The 20,610-nt window shown below is 43.7% G+C and overlaps 1 protein-coding gene across 1 annotated transcript; it reads left to right on the forward strand.

Annotated features, from left to right (window-relative positions):
* Positions 1-342: 342 nt before the first annotated feature.
* prdm14 (PR domain containing 14) lies at positions 343-4,287 on the forward strand. The gene is made up of 8 exons (XM_070853413.1): positions 343-970; positions 1,173-1,226; positions 1,319-1,479; positions 1,575-1,845; positions 1,937-2,139; positions 2,450-2,551; positions 3,558-3,777; positions 4,136-4,287. Exons 1-8 carry the CDS (start codon positions 343-345, stop codon positions 4,285-4,287), a joined length of 1,791 nt encoding a protein of 596 aa, XP_070709514.1.
* The last annotated feature ends 16,323 nt before the right edge of the window (positions 4,288-20,610 follow it).

Raw genomic sequence — 20,610 nt, forward strand, 5'->3', positions numbered from 1 at the left:
CTTATTGCATAAGTTGTAGATTGGTTAAAATACTGTTAAATTAATTGGGGGGGAAATAAAGTGTCCCTGACTCTCATTAATTAAGTTGATCTAATTTACTACACTTGTTTTTTAGGGGAAACTGCACAAGTTAATTAACAAAAGTAAAGGCTCACTCAGTTCAAAATAATTCACTAAGGTGTGGTCACCCTCTCTTGATGCCATGTTTCCTTTTTTAGATTTCTTGCATTAAACTTTTATAACTCACCCCCACTTCCTCACCCACCCCCCTCTTCTCTCCCTCATCCACAGCAGGACAGACCACCACCTCCATTTGGACCTCTGCTTCACCTCCGCGCTGCCATGTCTGTGTCCCTGTCCAGCATCCCAGTAGTGCTGAAGGACAAGAGCTACCATGCCGGTATGCTGAAGGCCAGTCCGGCTCGGGGCTTCTACCCTGCCCCTCTCCCCGGCCCCCACCACTACATGGACGTCTTCCCGCGCACCCACAGCCTCCTCCACCCGCTCAAGTCCCTCGGCCGCCTGGTGTCGGACACCCAGGCGTCCCTGTCGCTCAGCCTGCCCGGCGGAGCCCCTCCGTTCTTCGGGCAGTGCGGCCACCACGCCTCGGTCCTGCACGAACACATGCTGAGCGCCTCCGGCATCCCCTACCTGAGCCAGATGTTGCCCGGACACCCGCTGTACTCCAGGCCGGAGGAGCTGGCTGCGGTGGTGACGGAGCACGCAGCCGGTCCGCTGTCCTCGGACTTCAGCAGCCCGCCCAGCGGAAGGTCCTCCTCCGCCTCCTCTTCCTCACCGCCCAAAGAGAGTCTGTCTCGCCTCCGGAGCGCAGAGCCGTCGCCGGAAAAAACGCGCACGTCTTATAATTTCAGCGAAGATGACTTGTTCATGGTGCTGTACGGTTACTCCAGCAGCCAGGAGCGGAGCGTGGGCCACGCTATATCAGGGGTGGCTCTGCCCGAGAAGTCAGGTGAGACTGCTGCTCAACTTATTGGATCTTCATTTAGATGTGTGAAAAGATAAAACTGCATACTTTGGTTTTACTGGTGCACATGTCAAAGACATCTGTGTCTATTGACTCTGGATCTGAGACAATATTATTACCTGTTTCACCTGCTCATGTTGCCCCAGTTTTACTTCCTATTCGCTCATTTGCTTGTCGTCTTTTCCAGTGTCTGACCCTCACGCGCTCCCACTGGACACAGAAACTCTTGAACTCCCAGAGGGTAAGCCCTGCACACTTTCCTCCCTTAGATCGCCTGTAATTCTGTGTGTCCGGCTGAGGCCTGACGCTCTCTGTCTGCTCACCGTGTTGCAGGACTGACCGTCCTCCAGGCGGCCTGGGGGGACGTCTCCCACCGCGGAGTTTTCACAGACAGAAGCAGCATCCCCAAAGGGACGCGCTTCGGACCTTTCCAGGGAAGACTGGTCAACACCAGCGAGATTAAAACCTACGACGACAACACTCTGATGTGGGAGGTAAAGTGTTGTAACTGTTCCCAAAGATCTGTCCAGCCAGTGGGGAAATGACTCTGATTATCTAATACAAAAACACCTCCTTCCTCCTCCTCCAGGTGTTTGAACACGGCCGGCTGAGTCACTTTGTGGACGGCAGAGGAGGATCGGGGAACTGGATGTCTTTGGTGAAGTGTGCCCGTTTCCCAGACGAGCAGAACCTGACAGCCATGCAGGTCCAGGGTCAGATCTTCTATGAGGCCTGCAAAGAGATCCGGCCCGGACAGGAGCTGCTGGTGTGGTATGGAGACTGCTACCTGCAGTTCCTCGGCATCCCTCTCACCCTGAAGGACCCCAGAGAGGAGGACAGCGTGGTTCCCCCCGCTGAAGGTCAGCAAATCTCCCTTTAGATCTAACCACACGCCCGTTTGGTTAGTTTTACCACAACACTAATCATACTCTCTCTCATGTTTCCCCCCAGATGCTGGTGAGGGTTTCAAGTGTGACAGGTGCGGGAAGGTGTTCGCGTACAAGTACTACAGAGACAAGCATCTGAAGTACACGCGCTGCGTGGACCAGGGCGACAGGAAGTTCCCCTGCCACCTCTGCAACAGATCCTTCGAGAAGAGAGACAGACTGAGGATCCACATTTTGCACGTTCACGAAAAACACAGGCCTCACAAGGTAAGAAGTGACTAGGTGAGAAGTCTGCGTGGTGCTGAAAGAACAGCTCCCCACAGGGTCACTCACAGGCGGCTGCTTCAGGTTTTAATGTGGAAAAAACATATTTACTGTAAGATTGGTGTTAACCACACAGCCTGCAGCATCACAACTAAACCACATCAACAAAATTAGTTATTTAAAAAAAAAACAGCCACAAGAAATAAATCCTCTGTTATTAAGCACAACCCAATAATCTTTATTTAAATGAAAATATTTCTATGTACAAATTGAAATGGCTCCTGCTGATGTCTCGTGTCTGTCTGACCCGCAGTGCTCTGTGTGTGGGAAGAGCTTCTCACAGTCCTCCAGCCTCAACAAACACATGCGCGTGCACTCTGGAGAGCGGCCGTACAAGTGCGTCTACTGCAATAAGGTGAGGAGCCACAGCATTTAGACTGTTCAGCCCCTGTACCACAGTTATCAGGGGCAGGAGCTCATCAGGTGATTATGCTGTTCTTTTAAGCGGAAATGTACTAAATTATTATTATTATTATTATTATTATTATTATTATTATTATTATTATTATTATTATTGTGACCACATAGTTGAATTTTAAAAAATCTGAATTTAGAAAAATGTCCTTGTTTCCGGCCCACACTCTCTCTAATGGAAGTGTGACTGGCTTTTACCCCCCCCCCCCCTCTGGCTCTATCAGTGCAGGACCTGCAGGCCTCCTCCATCTCCCTCTCTTCTTCTTCTTCTTCTTCTTCTTCTTCTTCTTCTTCTTCTTCTACGCTCCTTTCCTCCAGCACCGTTTTGGATCCCTTCACCACTTCCTCCCTCACCACAGTTTCTGCTCCGCGGAGACACTTACATGCTAATTATGGCCAGATGTACACCCACCCTTTTGTCTGCCCAGACTCCTCTTTTTAATTTACGGCCCCGGAATGAGCAGAAGTTCCTTTTTTTGTTCCTTCTTCTCTCTCTTGATGTCCTCCCCCTTTTTATGCACCCGGAGAGGGTTTTGTTTAACCTGCAGTCTTTGCTTTAAACCTAAACCCTCTTTCGCCTCCTTTCTGCTTCTGTGGAGGTAGAGACCACAGGCTTACGGTTATCTGAGGCTTTCGTAGAAAACTGAATATAAAACAACAAGAATAAAAATGTAAAACTAATTAAATCACACAAAGTCATTAAACTGTTGCCTTAAATGCATCTGCTGGAGCTGACGCGTTAGCTTTAGCCACATTAGCTCAATTAGCTTATTTAAATAGACATTAAAATAAAGGTGTAAGGTGTAAAAAAAAGACCAATACCGGACTTTTTGACTTTCTACACTGCTGGTAAAACCCTCCACCGTCCTGCTTGTTGCCAAAAACGTTGACTTTAGCATAAGGAAAAGGTGAAATTGTGATACTCACCGGGCGTTTTTCCGCTCCAGGCCTTCACCGCCTCCAGCATCCTCCGCACACACATCCGCCAGCACTCCGGAGAGCGGCCCTTCAAGTGCAAGCACTGCGGGAAGGCCTTCGCCTCCCACGCCGCCCACGACAGCCACGTCCGGCGGACCCACGTCAAGGACAAGCCGCACTGCTGCGACCTGTGCGGGGCTACTTTTCAGGAGGACCGGGAGCTTCAGCACCACATGAAAAATCACAGCAGTAAGACTTTAATTTTTCCAACGTTATAATGGGAGTTAGAGGCTTAACAGAGGTTTATTCTGTGGATAAAATCCGAGGTTGTAAACAGTGTTTAATATTCGATGTAAACTATCGAATATTGAAAGAAATAGAAGATAAATAGCATTTATTATTATCGCATAATATGACCTCTAGGAAACAGATATATTATTGCCATAAATGTGGAAATCACATACTTGGATGTGTGTAAATGAAAGTTTTTTAAGAATGCAGCCTGTCAATTCTGAAGAATAAATATTGTAGGCAGAAAATCTTGCTTTGCTTTCACCTTTAAAGCTGCTTATTTACTGATACTCTCTCTCTCTCTCTCTCTCTGCAGAAATGTTGGACAGCACAGTTCTTCCGTCTCCTCCAGGGACCGGATTACAGGAGGACTCCGTTTTTCCAGAGAAAGACAATTCAAAAATCCAGAAAAACCCTCCTTACGCCGGGTTGACAGTTTTAAATCCAGAATATCGGCCCTGGAACTAGTCTACATGAGCTAAACTGTACTCAGTCCATCCTGAAGAGAGCCTCTCTAACCCTGTGTAATATCTTAGAGGATTTTAGCCCCCACAAATATCACAATTAAGACTGAAACTATACAGGAACATTATGGTAATGCCATGAGAGATAAATAAACAAGGCCTTTAAGGTAGGATTTCCTGTTTTTTTCTTTATGTAAATGCTGCTTAAGATAAAAAAGAAATGTTGCTCTAAAATATGTCTATTTAAATAGGCTTATCATAATTTAAACTGTTGGCAAAAATGTGTTTAAATCTATTTATAATATGTTAAAATATTTTGTGTTGTCTGTTGTTTTGTGGCTCAAAGCTTTCACTCTGTAATGGTTTTGTGAACCCAATGTGATTCTATAATAGTAATAACAACAGTTATTTTTATTATACAGATTATTATTATCATTATTATTATCTTTATTATCACTATTGTTATTGTTATTGTTATTGTTATTGTTATTATTATTATTATTATCATTATTATTATTATTATTATTACCATTATGTTGGGTTTTCTTGGATCGACTAAGCTTGAAAAGCAAAGCTATTTTTATCACTGTAGATTTGAGCCTGTCTGTGTATAAAATAAATGTCATTCCCTCTCTTAATTTATAATCTATGATAATATTTTTTACTGTAATGTCAGGCTGCAAAAGCATTCGAAAGTGTCCTCGTTTGTTCTCTATGAGCGTCTGCTTTTTCATGATTAACAAATAAAAAATCAGCGCATGGAAACAAGATGGTTGGTTTGGGTTTATTTACAAATTGAATCTCTGCTGAGAGCAAATAATGATGGTTTTACAACTAGAAGAAGACAGCACAAACTTTCTCTTTAGACTGCAAGAGTTTTTGGTATCTGTGATATTTAGAGAACATTTGTACATGTGATATTTTTGATTGAAAGATTTACAATTTTAAAGATTTAAGAAATTTAAATGCAGGAGAAAAATGAGAGCAATTTTATTCAATCCAGCTTTTTAGTGAAATCAAGTAGAAGCCACATTTATCAGTCATATCTGTATCTTTATTTAGTCGTGCCTTCTCTCCAAAGGGGTCCACCAGTGCACTTAAAACGAGTGTAAAGTTGTTAAATAATTCAGATAATGCGTCAGTCCAGTCAGTGCATGTGTCCCTTTGTATGCCTCTACTGTCTGCTGTGTTTATGTGTAGCCACGTGATGAATTGGAGACCGCATGCTCACAGTAAGAATGAACAGACCCCACCGGACCAAATGAATGACAATAGACTGCAGCAGTACGGTGGTCTATTGCTGCGCACACAAAGGGGCTCACTGTGACTGACATCTGCCCTCACACTGTCACCAACTGTCCCACATGTGTTCTCCTCAGATAGATAGATAGACAGGTAGATAGATAGACAGGTAGATAGATAGATAGATAGATAGATAGATAGATAGATAGATAGATAGATAGATAGATAGATAGATAGATAGATAGATAGATAGATTTGATTTGAGGAAAGCCCCAATTGGCACCGGTGGTGGCAGCAGCATGGGGTCTGACAGATGACACAGTGTCCAGCCTTTGTCTCAGTGCTCTGTTATGTCACCTCTAACCCCTGGGCCAACATACTTCACACTGAGGGCGTGTAGTCCGTCAGAGCAACCGCGACAGTGTTAAGTGAGTGTCAGAAGAGAAATAAAGCAAAATGGGACAAGAAAAAAAAGGTTTGTGAGCGTGCCTTTCCCTAAAGCATAAAAGATGAGGCAGATCTGAAATCTTGCTGTTTTGCCACCAGATCAGAATGATAAAAGGCTGAGGCTTTGACTTCTGGCTCTTCTTCTCTGTAGATTATTCCTGGCTGTCTGCAGGGAAGAGAGCAGCAATGCTGCCCAGCCTCTCTGTTTATTTTCAGTAACGGATGGACAGCAGCCTTCAGGGTCAGGGGTCACCTCCTCCCTCAGTGTTAAACGGCCTCCCTCTCCCTTCAAATAGCCGAAATATGGATGCTTGAACAAGTGTAGATCACCCTTCACTGGACCTGCACCTCCCTTGTATACAATCCCCGAGCCTCCACAAGGGCCCTGCTGTGAAAAGAGAGGCTACTCCCCTTTGTGGCCTTCCAGGGGCAGAGGGGTGGAGGAGAAGGATGGGACCAGAAACAAAGACAAACAGAAAGACAGACGGAGAAAAAAGGAGAATGAGCTGCCAGAGCTGAAATACTGAGATTGTTAGCGAGCTGTGCTGAAAGACTGGTTTTACTAGCACCTCTTTGATTGGCTGATTTAGGACTCGAGGCTCCAGCATGATAGAATTTTTATCCAGGTCGTTTATACGGATTGATTTCACACTTAACCTCCTGGCAAGTTAACAGGGCCTCTGGAGGGCTATCCATCAGATTAATCTCTATATTAATGTGATATTAATGATAGGAGAGCTGGAGTTTTATGGTTTGCTGGCTTAATTCCCTTTGAGGTTGAAGAAAGTGGTCGTAACTCTCTCCGAAACAATGTATGATGTTTTATAACACTCAAGTCATCCATAAATGTGGCCACAACTGAATTTGATACCACGATCAATTAGTAATGTCTATTGATATAAAGAGATTGTTGTTGCAGGGATATCTTACATTCAGGGCCACCTGTGTGCTTATAAAATGCATTTGCTCAGACAGCATGATTGATAGATCTCTCTATACTCTTCTCTTCTCTTCTCTTCTCTTCTCTTGTCTTCTCTTCTCTTCTCTTGTCTTCTCTTGTCTTCTCTACTCTTCTCTTCTCTTCTTGTCTTCTCTACTCTTCTCTTCTCTTCTTGTCTTCTCTTCCTCCTTCTCTGCTAAGCTGGTGGAGCTGAGTGGTCAAATACTCTGATGTATTAGCTTCTATTGATTGGCTAATAGCTGTCAGTGTAGTGTGTGTGTGTGTGTGTGTGTGTGTGTGTATGTGTTTGTGCTGTAGTCCAGCTGATGTTGAGGCCAGCCTCTGTTCCACACAGGCCTCAGATTCTCAGCTGAGTGGACTCATAAACTATAACCACACCGGCTCTCTGTCCATCTGTGCCTCCATTCTCCTCAGACCACATGGAAACTCGGTCACGATGAAGATGAATGAATTTTAGTTTTTTCGCGGATAAAGACACTTTTTAGTGCATTAGGCTAAAACGCCCTGAGAGTGGATCCACACCCTGGGTTTTTCTAGCAATTTATCTTCCTGTGTCATTTCTTTGTGTCTCTTCCTTCTGAAAACCATCCAAGCAAAATCAGTCTATTCACGACTCTAGATTTGTAAGATCTGCCTGATTAAGAATCATGCAATTTGTTAATTTAACATGATAATCATGCCTTTACTTCATAATCAAGAAAATATGTTAAAAATACTGCAGAAGTGGTTTAGTTAGACTTTTACTACCATGTCTTTGTTGTAGTGCTTCTTGTACAAACTATACATTTATTTCCCTTGTAGAGTCTGGAGCAGCTTATTGCTGCGCTGTAATTGTATTTCTGGTCTATTCTTTTCTACTGTCTACTTTCATTTTATCTAGTTTTAGCCCGCTCACGTCACAGTGGCATTTTGTCTTCTGCCTTTAAAGAAACATTTGAGTGAAGTCATTTGAGTTTGAATGGAGCCACTGAGCTGTGCCCCCTCCTGTTCCCTCAGTGGAGAGATGAGGTTGATCAGCTTGTGTCCTGCCATTCATGCCTCAGGTTGGAGCTGTTGTTATCTGCCGGTGATTTCCACTGGGACAGCGGACAGTACAGCAGGAGACACACAGAGAGGCTCAGCGGCCCGCATGCAGCTGAGTGGATGAAAGGCAGATCAAACACTGTCTGCAAAGCCTCTCCATATTGCTGCCCAGCACTCAGTGTGTGTGTGTGTGTGTGTGTGTGTGTGTGTGTGTGTGTGTGTGTGTCTTCTAGGTGGGATTGATGCGCAAGGAGGGCAGATGGCCTTATCCTTCTCTGTGGGGGCTGGTGTGAGGTTCCACTGTGGTCCCATGGGGCAACATATTTTGTCCCTCTGCCCCCTGACACACTCACACACACACCCCACATAACCCCCAGCAACCCCTAAAGTAACCCATCAACAAATATACTGTATAAGTGAGCCTAAAGTCTCATGGGATCTATCTATCTATCTATCTATCTATCTATCTATCTATCTATCTATCTATCTATCTATCTATCTATCTATCTATCTATCTATCTATCTATCTATCTATCTATCTATCTATCTATCGAGCTATCTATCTATCGAGCTATCTAGCTATCTATATATATATCTATATCTATATATAAAAGTAAACTAAAAAAAAACATTATTTCCTTGCTCTTGTTTGAACTATTTAACCCCTGACGTACTGCCGGGCTCCTGTTTTAGGCCGATTCATATGCAACAGTGCTGAAAGGAGTAAATCTGCTTGTAGGCTGACATGCGTCATTGTCATTCGGGATGTTAGAAAGTGTTATAGGGTTCTTCTCCCCATGTGTTGCGCTTTACAATAGTTCTTGGTGTGCTATTTGTGAGTCTTTATGCACAAGGCTATTGTATGTACCCAACTGTTATTCCTGTGGGTGATGAAGCTGGCAGTTTGGTAGTGGGGAGCTACTGTTACAGTGCTCCCTCCCTCTCACACACTTCTGTTTTCCAGTAATCCCACTTTTCTTGCTCCCCTCCATCTGTGTGTTTGTGCGTTTCCTCATATTTGTGTAAATAGCTTTTCCAACAAAAACGCATACAAATTATGTATATGCAATTCTGCGATAAACTGTGACTAAGTAATTCCCATGTGACAGTTGTCTCATGTTTTTGGCTGCCCCTGTTGGGCTTGTTTCTATTCTCAGGCCCATGTTTCTCTCAGTGGGGTGGTGGTGTTGAAAGGCTCTACACTGGTGCTATAGGGCAGTTGGACCACATGCTGCTATGACACTGCAGGCCAGAGGAAAGGCACACTGGTGCCTGCCTGCATACATCCTGATGTGAAAGTTCAGTTCTGCTTTAAATTTAGGTATTTCAAATCCAATTTGATTTCCAACAGTTTTCTACAGGCAGCCTGAGATGCAACTGATATTTTATAAAACATAAGGTTTTCAGAGATCAGAGGAGGGTTTAAGTGTTAAAAAGCTTAAGAATTTGCACTTTCTAGCAGTAAAAGAAGGCCTGCATGTGTTGTCCCTGAGGGAAGGATTTACAACATATGGGCACTGTACTCCAGCCACATGCGCAGCCATGCACAGACATGGCAACCTCTCTGCCTCTAAAGATGTTTGCTGTTAGTCCAACTAATCCTGACTAAGCTTCCATTTAGACAAACACCTAGAGGGCAACACTGACGTAGGCAGTCATCGACTCCACACTATCCTGTCAAATAGAGAGCTGTTTGGTTTCCTTCTGTTACTGTCAGAGAGAGGGAGGAAAAGAACTAGAGAGAATATTGTGCCATATGTTGTGTGTTTGGAACCGTGGAATGAACAATCAGAGACGGAGCGAGACAGTAAAAGAAGTGGGAGACTTTAACCCTGTTGAAGTGGATTAGGTAATAAGCACACTTGTCATTACCTCACTTCCCTTCTTCCCTTCATCTCTCCTTCCTGGAGAATGCACAGTCACCAGCCACACAGGACAGCTGATGATTGATTTCCCCATGGACCATCATGAGAGAGCAGGAGAGAGCCACACGGCGCACTAAAACCTTCCACACTAAGCCTTCATATGCACACAAGTGCCAGTGCAAGGGGATACGCGTGTGCATGGAGATGAGCAAATGCACAAAAAACTACACATGCATGCCCATAGACAACGGCCCATGTAGAAACACACACACATACACACATGACGTGATGGACAGAGGGGGGCAGGTCAGCTACATATCCATCAATAGCTGTCATTCACATTTAACAACACTAACAGCACAGAGACAAGGGAGGACAACTGCTTTATCAGCTAGTTAGTTCGCTCCTCCTCTCATCACCCCCTCTGCTCCACTTCACCTCCTCTAATCACTGTAATACTGCCACTCTATAAACTTACAGTCTGATGTGGGGAGCCAGTGTGTGGTTCGAAAGGATAAAGTCAAGGAGGTATTTCTAAGTCTGAAATCATGGAAAGCAACAATTAAGACCCCACCAACAGGCTCCCATATATTCCTTATGCATGTGTGATATGTTATTTCTTAGAAGTGTCTTGCCACTAATCTTGAACACCTCCTGCCACCATCAGCTTATTTGTGGCGCCTTCTGCAAGCAAGCTCTTTGAAATCTTTCCGCCAGCCTTTCCCTGACTTTCAGCAATTCAGCAGCTATGTTTTGTCTCCCTTGAGCCAGCGCCTTAACATTAGATTTCTTGAAAGTTGGTGGGACTGGCCCTAAATAGGACAATGAGGATAGTGCCCAGAGGTTACACTGTCAGTTCCCTGTGTTAAAAAGTGGCCCAAATCAAAATGGAACCATGCCTTGATAGACATAAAAGAAACACTAATATGCTAGTAACACTACGTAGCCTGCAACTCATGTAGAAGCCAATACAGAGGCTTTTGATGAGAAAACGTTGATGTCAGGGTCAACATCCTCCTCTTTCAGGGTCTACTCCTTCCTTCCACTGCCTTTGAAACACAGTTTACTAACTCAGGTTATACAGTCTCTGTGCTATCACAGCTACACTTCTATTGTTTGTGGGACAATTGACCGTGACCCCAGGCAGCTCCCAAAGGTCTGCAGGGTCAAAGGGGAGAAGAAGCTGGCAGGCCCTTGGGTGTGAATGCTTAGCAGCGACCTCGGGGCTGGAATGACTGTTTAAGCACCTGATGCTTTGCGATGGTGCCAAACATTAGTGAGTGTAAAGCTCAAAGGTCTTAAAGCTGCTCATCCAGGAGACGGGAGGCAGTGATTCAACAGCAAGTGTGTTGACAGTGATGGAAATGAGGATGAGGCGGGCAGGGAGTGCACAACCACAGCTAAGGGTATATGTACTTCTATTGGTTTGTCATGCTGTGCGTGAGTGTATGCGTGCTCCGCCACAGGAAAGTAGAGTGTCTTGACCCTGGAAGCCACAGCCCCCCACCCTCAACTCTGAGCCATGATGGCTTTTTGACAGCGGAGCTGGAAGACAAATGCCCCCCAGTCCTGCTGAAACATTCATGAATCCTTCTGACCCTCTCCTCCACCTAATGTACCCTAACAGGCCTTTATGGCCTCTCTCTAGCCTAGCACCACCTTAGTGCTGCTTCCCGGCATCTAACTTCTTAACACCCCGCCACCACTGGTCTTTTCTACGCCCTTTTAGCAGTTGTAGGAGAAGCCTCACCTTGGTAAGCCTCTCCAGCACACAGAGGATGGCTGCAGCACAATTACCCCAAGAGATCCATTCAATCAAGCTGCAGGTATGTGTTTGCATTGGTAAGCACGTGTCTCTGTTCTGTGTCTTTGGTGGGCACTTCAGGCTGACTTTGTCATATGCTTCCAGTGTCATGTTGTTCCCTTTCTTTTTTTCTCCTTTGCTTCACGTGTGGCCACTGACAGTCTTTGTAATCTGACTCCTAACGGGTGCATTGATCTGTTAAGATTGTCACTTTAAAAAAGCCCCATTAGGGTTTAAGGATTGACAGTTGATATCAACATCCTTTAGTGTTGTGACACGTTTAAATGCCCCGTGACCAAAAGATAGGGGATAAGTAAAGGTTGTAGGGGAGAGGGAAGGGACTGTGGATGAAAAACTGTGTGTGTGGAGAAAGTTTTTTTTAAAATCCTGACCCAAGACTAAAGACAGACTAGATTAAAAGAGAAACACAAAGCAATCTGGATTAAAGCTTCTTGTATTGAGAAGAGTGACCCCAGCTTGTCATTGGGACCAGACATTGTGTCCTCTGTGTGTGTCCACCCTGTGTGGGTCCACAGGGAGATGTGGCCTGAGCAGTGTGTTTTACTATTCTCCTGGCCTCCCCACTGTGTTTACCTCTCCGTGGTAAAAAATGCCATATGCTAAATGGGTTTGTGTTACGGCTCTGGTTACCAGGCGGACCGTCTGCCCCACACACACACACACACACACACACACACACATACTCCAACATCAAGCAGAACGGACATCTAAACCATATCCAAGCCTATAAAGTGGAGCTCCATTGATCTGTTTATGCTTTTTTAACAATCTCCAACACATGAGATTCATCTCATGCACAGACAATCTTTTGATGGTCATTGATTCATCTGGTTACACCAGAGCAATTAATTAGTGGTGGCAATCATTGCTGCTTTTTGTACTCATCATTATTGTACCGTTATCAGTTACGCTCTTACATTTGTCCTTTCAATAATGCAATAATGCAACTCCATAAATACTGTTTCCACTAGTTTGTTTTATTTTAACTAAATATTCAATACATGAATAAGACACAAACCCTCACTTGATACAAACTGCACATCCCAGACTACTTTATTGACAATGTTCTTATTGACTGAGGTAATAGAAGTCACAAGAAGATGGCTGAGCCTCAACATACGGTAAGAGTCAGTCTATATTTCTGATAATGTGCATTCATCAGTGGAAAACTGCAGAGCCCTGCAAGTATTTTCTTCACTTTAGGACTTATTGGTGCCGGCTGAGTGTCTAGACTCTGGGTATAAAATGTATCGCTGGGTTTTTTATGGATTGTGTAAAATAGATTCATCTACATGTCAACCCTCTTCTCTTTGATTATTTCAAGTGCATGCAAGGTCTCTCTGTATGCCTAGAAAATAAGAGGTTTTCAAAAATGCTGCAACATATAAAAGCATTTATCCAAGTGCACAGGTTGGAATGCAACAATTTAAAGTTGCTGATTCACATGTGAAACAGTGGATTAAACAACAATAGAGATGCAGATATTGAATACATTTTTAATAGATCCACTTGTCACATGCATGTGCACCTACAGTACATACTATACATACAGTATATACTTACACTCACACACACACACACACACACGCAAGCACCTAAATGTCTCTGCGTGCACAGTCTTCTATGATACATGCACACATGCATATAAGCATGCACAGAATCTGTTCTGTTGTTTTTAAACCTGTATCTGTTTTAAACATTTCTATGTTCAGTTCAAGTTGTAGTTTTAGTGATTTATCAACATGCATTTTAATTTGACAGTGTGACACTGTTCATGTGATGCTCTTGCAGACTATCCCTGAGATCATGCTGAGGTGAAAATGAACACATGTGCAAGAAACATTAAAATCTCACGTATGACTAAGTGCTTAGGAGGAGGCTGGTGAGGTGGGGGGAGATACCATACTGACAGCAGTGAACCTGCAGAGCTCAGCATTGTTGTATCCATGGCTCATGGTCATACATGATTAGGAACATGGGTGGAATGTGTGGAACATGTGGCTGTAAAATGCCTGAATTACTTTAAGGCTCCATTTGTTTTGACCTAAATTTAAAAGCCTAACAAAAGCCTACAAAAAGGCGCCCTGTATACTTTTACATCTATTTCAATACTATTTACTGTTTATCAGTATTGTCCCAATAATGCTGGCACTGAATGAATCCATATTAAATCAAACATTTTCCTACAGTGTCTTATTTTTTTTAGTTCGCTTGTCAGACTACAATATGAGGCAGATATTTCACTTACTAAAAGAAACATGTCTAAAAAGCAGGCTGTGGTGGTGGTTCATTTTATTAAACGCAAAAGTCTTCAGCAAACAAGTCAAAGTTGCCAGTGAAACTATCAGTGTCCACACTATTCCTGCATTAGTGCCCATCATTACATCATTTTTAAATCCACCTCTGGTCCTTCTCTCCAACCTCTCAGACTCTGACTCGGCTCTCAGCTGCCACATCGCTCTGTAAGCTACAGCAGCAGATCAATGCCTCTGAAATGGAGCCGACCCGCAGTCACATTAATGGTGCACAACATCTTAAAGGGCTCTTCCCAGAAGACCTTCCTGCTCACACTCTCATACATGCTCCAAGCACAGCAGCCAGCACGGGAGAAACAAAGGTCAGTGCAGGTCACCCTGCACAAATTCTTGTTTAACCTAGCCAGGCCTGCTAACAGTTGAAGGCTTACATTACAAAGTCCTGTTCATTAAGGACCCAGGCAGAACTAAAGATAGTTCTCAGACACGAGGGCGTATGGGGGGATATCATATGATCTGCATCTTCTCTGCAAGCGGAAGCATCTGTTTTCTTGACATGAAAAATGAATCAAACACCTTCCAGCTCTCTCTTGTGTGTGTGTGTGTGTGTGTGTGGGCTTGCTGTATCACTGACCACAATACATCAATACTGGCACCTCTTATCATGAAAGATTGAGTGGAAAGCATGTTTTTTTTTTCTGTGGCTCCAGAGTGCAGACAGACACGTGGCATCTTGTCCTCAGTTATAATCCCATATTTCCAAGGATTTCCAGTTAAGATGTCACCTTCAAATAATATCTGCTCACTGTTGTAAAGGCTAAACGCATGCTGACTGCTTCCATTGGAGGTCAAATTAGTTTCAATGATGAGCCTCTCATTTCTAAAGGCCCTGGTGGGGCTGAAAGGCCCCCTCAGGGGAATAGGGTTTAGATGCTACCCTTGTTCATCTGCTGCCTCCTGGATGCTGTCAGGAAGCCTCCTGAGTATAAATGAGTAGAGGGAGACTGGCTAATATATCAGGGGTATTCTCTGTGGGTGATATAAACAGTAATAGTTTGAGCTCTACTGTGTGATTGACTTTGAGCTCCAAAACAAATTAAGCGTTTTAATTTAGTTTTTATATATTTATATTTAATATAGATAATGGCAATCTTTCTAAGAATATTTTTACATAAAGTTCTTCTCTTTGACATACACTTCCTTAACCATTTCTCTCCTTTGCTCAACATTTGGGGATTTGGCTTTCATCAGGACACCATAATCTTTTTCTGCACCTACAAGCAAAACTATTAATAAATATATATGAAAAAAATAAAAATTGCTAAAGCCAGAGTCATATGTGTCCTGAAATTAATATTTTATGACCAATTTCAACCTAGCGATTAAATAAATTTGAAAAGAGCAGCACTTTTTATCATGAAAGTCGTGGGAAGAAAGCTCTAAAGCCTCTGCAACTCAAAATAATCCAGAAAATCAATCCACCTGTACTCATGTCTCCACAGAGCAGCCGGATTGGTTACACAGGCTAACCATGTGTGATGATTTCACCCCTGCTACCAGTGTGGAGGGCAGCAGCTATGCAGTTTTCCTCTCTGTCCTTGCAGTGTTCAAGCCCAGCGCCTTATTGATCAGAATGAGTAAGTTAATAAGCTTTAGACTCATTCATCAGCAGGGTAGAGACTGGAACTGCACACGGCAGGCTTAATCAAGTCATCAGCGCCCGTCAAGCATGAACACAGTAATTAAAGGAAGAGGGAACATGGAGATGAGGAGAGAGGAGACGGAGTCTATAGGATTCGCCTTGGAAAGAGATAGAGAACTTCAGTGCTCCATACATAAAGCACCGATTCATAAGGACAGTGGCTGAAGAATGACACTGTTAGATGAATCACTCTTTCTTCTCTGCCATATATAGCTCTCACATCAATCTAGCCTTAGTTAATCAACTGCTGAAATACAATCAGCCAGGTGATCCAAACAGTGACCTGAGGACAGACAATTCATCCCGCCTTGAGTAGATCCTCCACACATAAACAAGACAAAGAACAACAACCCCCTCCTCCCCTTAATGACACACGCAGCTGAGGAAATCACCAATAATCACCATCATCATCATCCTCGATATTTCACCACTGCAACGGAGGTGCCACGTGAGGCCAAAAGGATGAACTCATTTGGCTCGCTTGGCGCATGGATGAGGCTGGCCAGATTTACAGCAGCAGCTGTGAGCAATGATGCTCCCCTGCAAACAAAAGCCATCAGTCCTGTCTGGAGCGGAGGAGGAGGCTGGCTGGGAAAACTCTGATGGGCTACAGGCCCTGATTTAGAGGCTGAGATGTGGATCCTTGCTGTTACCACAGAGTTAACTATGTGTGAGGTATGCAAACTGGAGCTGCTCTGTAAGGTCAGGGTCAGGCAGTTGCGATAGGCATCCTGCTTTGGACAGTGTTTTAAAGCACAGCTTCACATTTTTCAAGTCTGTCTTAAAACAATACACACATGGCTATTGAAGACTATTGTGATTGAAGGTCAATTGGGGACAAAATCCACAGTTTTGTTCTGGGCAAAAATGTATTTTGAAATTCAGCTAAAGCTAAAATGAGCAGTCTGAGTTTGCCAAAACAAGTAGGTATATGCCCAGGTCTTTTAACTAAAATATAACATTTTATCTTACTATCCCTCAATTGTAGCTCAACAAGGAAACTCTTTGGAATCTATTTGATTTTGCTAAATCAGGCACCTGAAGCCTCACATTAGCTTTTGGCTACATTTTTGTGACCAAAAGCTATTTAAAGGTACATATGGGCATGCTTATCCTTTAATATTTGAGTTGGTGACAAGATAAACTGTTCTTGCAATAAAACATCTAAACATGGCTCGATGTCCCCAAAAGAGAGTGAGAAAATATGTGGACTGAGCCTTTAACAAGAGAGAGTTTCAGTTCCTCTCCTTTTAGTTCTCCTGCCCCTGTGCCTGACCGACAGAGAAACCCCTCTTCTTCAGTATCAACAGTCACTATAATTCCTCTTTATTGTCTTTTGTGAGTCATCCCTGCTGCAGTCCATGTGTTAATATGTTAGTGTGTGTGTCTGTGATGTGCATGCAGAGGGCCTCACTCAGGTGCTCCTATCCCCCAGTGCCCTATTAGCCTTAAACCTGACCATTAGACTGTCCCTTCAATTCCTGCGGAAGAAAATACACAGGTAATGAACACACCTCCCAGACTGAGTCCATTAATTGTGACTGTTGTTGTCAACCCATCTCCTGCTGGATGATTGTGGTGTGTGTGCGTGTGTGTGTGTGTGTGTGTGTTTGAGTTTGTTAGTCAGTCTGTGGATGTCGCCAGTATGTCTGCTGTGGTGAGGAAAATGACAGATAGCATTAGCATCATAGGTGGTCACAGAAGCATGGAAGTGCCATGCACACACACACACACACACACACACACACACACACACACACACACACATACACACACATATACGAGTGGGAGTATATACATGCACATACCCCCACACACACATGTAAACCACCGTTTGCACTTATACTTTCTATGAACAGCTGGGTTATATGTCCAGCATCTTATCTCATATGAACAGTTAAAATTTCCATTTTTTGTCAAAAATATCTTCAACACTCAAAAGTTGGGTGTTTTTCCATTTAATACATTTCCTGCACAGAATCAAGCCGGTACTGACTGATTGTTCAGCCTTCCTAACAAAATGTTTGACATCTGAGCCACACAAGTCACATTTGATGATTTTTAAGATGCATGTCGGCCGGTCAAATATTACAAAATGAGCAAAATAATGATGGGATTTTCTCCCTAATATCTTGGTCTTTGCGTTAATTGGTCCAACATCCCCACCTAAACTTAACCCTCCTCCTCTCTCCGGTCTCTCTAATCACACAGCGCAGTAGACAGACTGAATACTGATCCCCCTCTGGGACTCAAACCAACAACCGCAGTCACAATCTGCTTTGCAACTCATAATTAGCACAGGGAGCACATCTCCCACTTGGGTCCACAGTGTGAAACACACATAAAAAAAAGCAACACTATGTGCCCAAAGTGTGCTGATAATCCTCCAGGAGCATACTTTGGACAGGAACACACACACATATACAAACCCACACACACAAACACACGCACACACTCCCACAGAGCAACTCAATTACAGCAGGAGTCCTTCATAGATCTGTTAGCTTATCTGATAGCCAGATCACCTGATCGATAGAGAACAACCACAGAGGGTTTATTTAAGTCTGCCGATCATTAATGTGGGTCCTGCAGTGCAGATACGGAGCAGCAGTGGAAACCTGTTGAGGTGCTCAGACACAGCTTAGCAGCACAAACAAGGGCAGAACAAGATGTGTGTGTGATAAGATTGTGTAAGAGGTTTTGCAATAGTGACACGTTTCAAAACCAAATTTCTTGCCTCTACAGGATGTACTGGCAGAGCTGTGTGTGCTCTACAGTGAAAAAAAAAAAACCCATCTGAGATGCAATTTCTCTCACTGTATTGATCCCCATATAATCATTGACAGAGCAATCTCTGAATGACTAGCATGGGATTCAATTAAAGGCTCAGCCCACTGATGATTTCCTTTTTTTCATCCAGTCTGTGGAACACCATCTCCCTCCGTGCCTGAATGGCAACACTGAACCTCCCCAATTAATAGGTGACTAACAAATGAAATGAATGACCGCTTGTTTCACTGTCACAAAGGCCTGTGATGAGAGTGGCCAAGCTGTAAGCACCGCGGCACGAGGCAGCACACTCCAGTGTTTGCATTAAAGAGTCGTATAAAAGTTGGCCCCATTGTGCGGCATGCTTCCCGGCCCAAGCCGGGGCTTACTGTCACAGGCCTAATTGTGCCTCTTTTTAGTCCCTTTGTGGTGCAGCACACTTCTCTTGTGCATGGGGCGGAGGGGGTGAAAGAGAGACAGCCTCTTGGAGGGGTTCGGGGGTAAAGGAGGAGGGTGAGTTTTGGTATTAATGAAGGAGCAGGCACGTATGACCAACAATGGATCCCCCGGATTATGGTCCAGACAAAGACAGTGTTGCGGTAATTATAGTGCAAACACCGCTGCAGTGTGTGTGTGTGTGTGTGTGTGTGTGTGTGTGTGTGTGTGTGTGTGTGTGTGTGTGTATGTGCACTGACCTGTGCATCAGGGGCAGAAGGCATTGCTCTATTAGCAGCTGTGCCTCAAGAACCTGAATACTGTAAGAAGAGGATGTGTGTGGGGGGGCTATTGGGATGATGCAGAAGAGGGGTGAAGAACAAGGAAAAAAGAGAGAGCTGCTGTTTTTGTGCTTACTAGAAAAAAAAAGTCCTTCCAGCAAAAAGAAATTTTTTTTTCTTTCTTTATCTAACAAATTAAATGATAAGGCTGGTGATATTCTATTCTTGTTAATGTCTATTATCTAACCCAGTTGTTCCTTCTGAAGAAAGTTGCATTAGTTTGTCACAGCACACACATAAACCCACAAAAGTGTTCCAGGTTATGATTCAGCAAACCTCCGCGGCCACACGCTCTCACCTACTGTTAAAACTGCCTTTATTTGACACAATTAGAGAAAGATTCTCTGAAGTTTAATTTATGTCTGGTCTGAGAGGAAAGGCACCACAGAAACAGGCATAAAACAGATATGGTTGGTTATTGGACTGCTACTATGACATGCTGTTTTTTTCCAACTCTGTAAGCAGAAACACACTTAAGAAAAAGAAATGAATCAGCTGCTCGGCTGGGGATCGATCTTAAGCCATCAGGGGTGTTGTCATGAAAACTTTACAAATTGTCAAACTAAGGCTTTTGGTCCCAGCTAATCAGTTTCATTGAATACCCTCATTCCTTTCATCCACTCTCCATCCATGTTACCCTCTGTCTGTGCCTCTATCCAGCCTTCCTCCCAGCTTAGGCTGATTATCAGGAGTGGCCCATTTACAGTATGGCTAGAAGGTAATTAGTGGGATGAGCTGGGCAGAAGGATCCTCTTCAGGGTTTAAGAAGGTACACGCTCAAGTACCTCTGGCTTCTGAGGAGCTGATGTGTGTCAGGGTTGTATGACAACAATAGGAAAGGGATTTCCCTTTAGGTTCCTCCAACCAGGACCCACCCTGTTCAGAGGAAAAGAGGCGCTTAATGATTGTCAGTGGTTAACATGTTTTCATCATCGACAGCTGTCAGGAGATCCACGTTTTGGTTCACACACAGTTTTCACAATCTGACACTGTTGTGTTATATTCCATTCAGCAATGTAACACAAGCGTATTTTCATTTGCAAAAAGGTTCAGCAGACTGATGAGTGCCTTCTCTTTCAAACCTCTGCATCTTAAAAGTTTTTGTTGATGCTTAATTATCAGACAATAAGGGAAATAAAAATTCTCTTACTGCTATCTGTGGCAATCGTACTTCCTTTTCAAAACAAAAACAAACAATAGAAATTATCAGTTTAAAGTTTAGCATTTCTTTTGAGCTGAAAGGTGATCAGATAAACAGTTTGACTTGCTTTATGCACAGATACTGCTATCCTTGATACACACACATATGTACACACTGTACATTGCAGTGGAACCTGTGTAACGTACTTAAGCACAGAGGCCGACACAGCAGTGAAACGTTCCCTCCCTCCAACAGATGATAGAGCACACCCTCTGCTTAGGTGGCTGATCACCTTAGCCCGAGGGCCTGAAAAACGCACAC

The sequence above is a fragment of the Pempheris klunzingeri genome, chromosome 21 (genome assembly GCF_042242105.1).
Source record: "Pempheris klunzingeri isolate RE-2024b chromosome 21, fPemKlu1.hap1, whole genome shotgun sequence".
Classification (NCBI taxonomy): Eukaryota; Metazoa; Chordata; class Actinopteri; order Acropomatiformes; family Pempheridae; genus Pempheris; species Pempheris klunzingeri.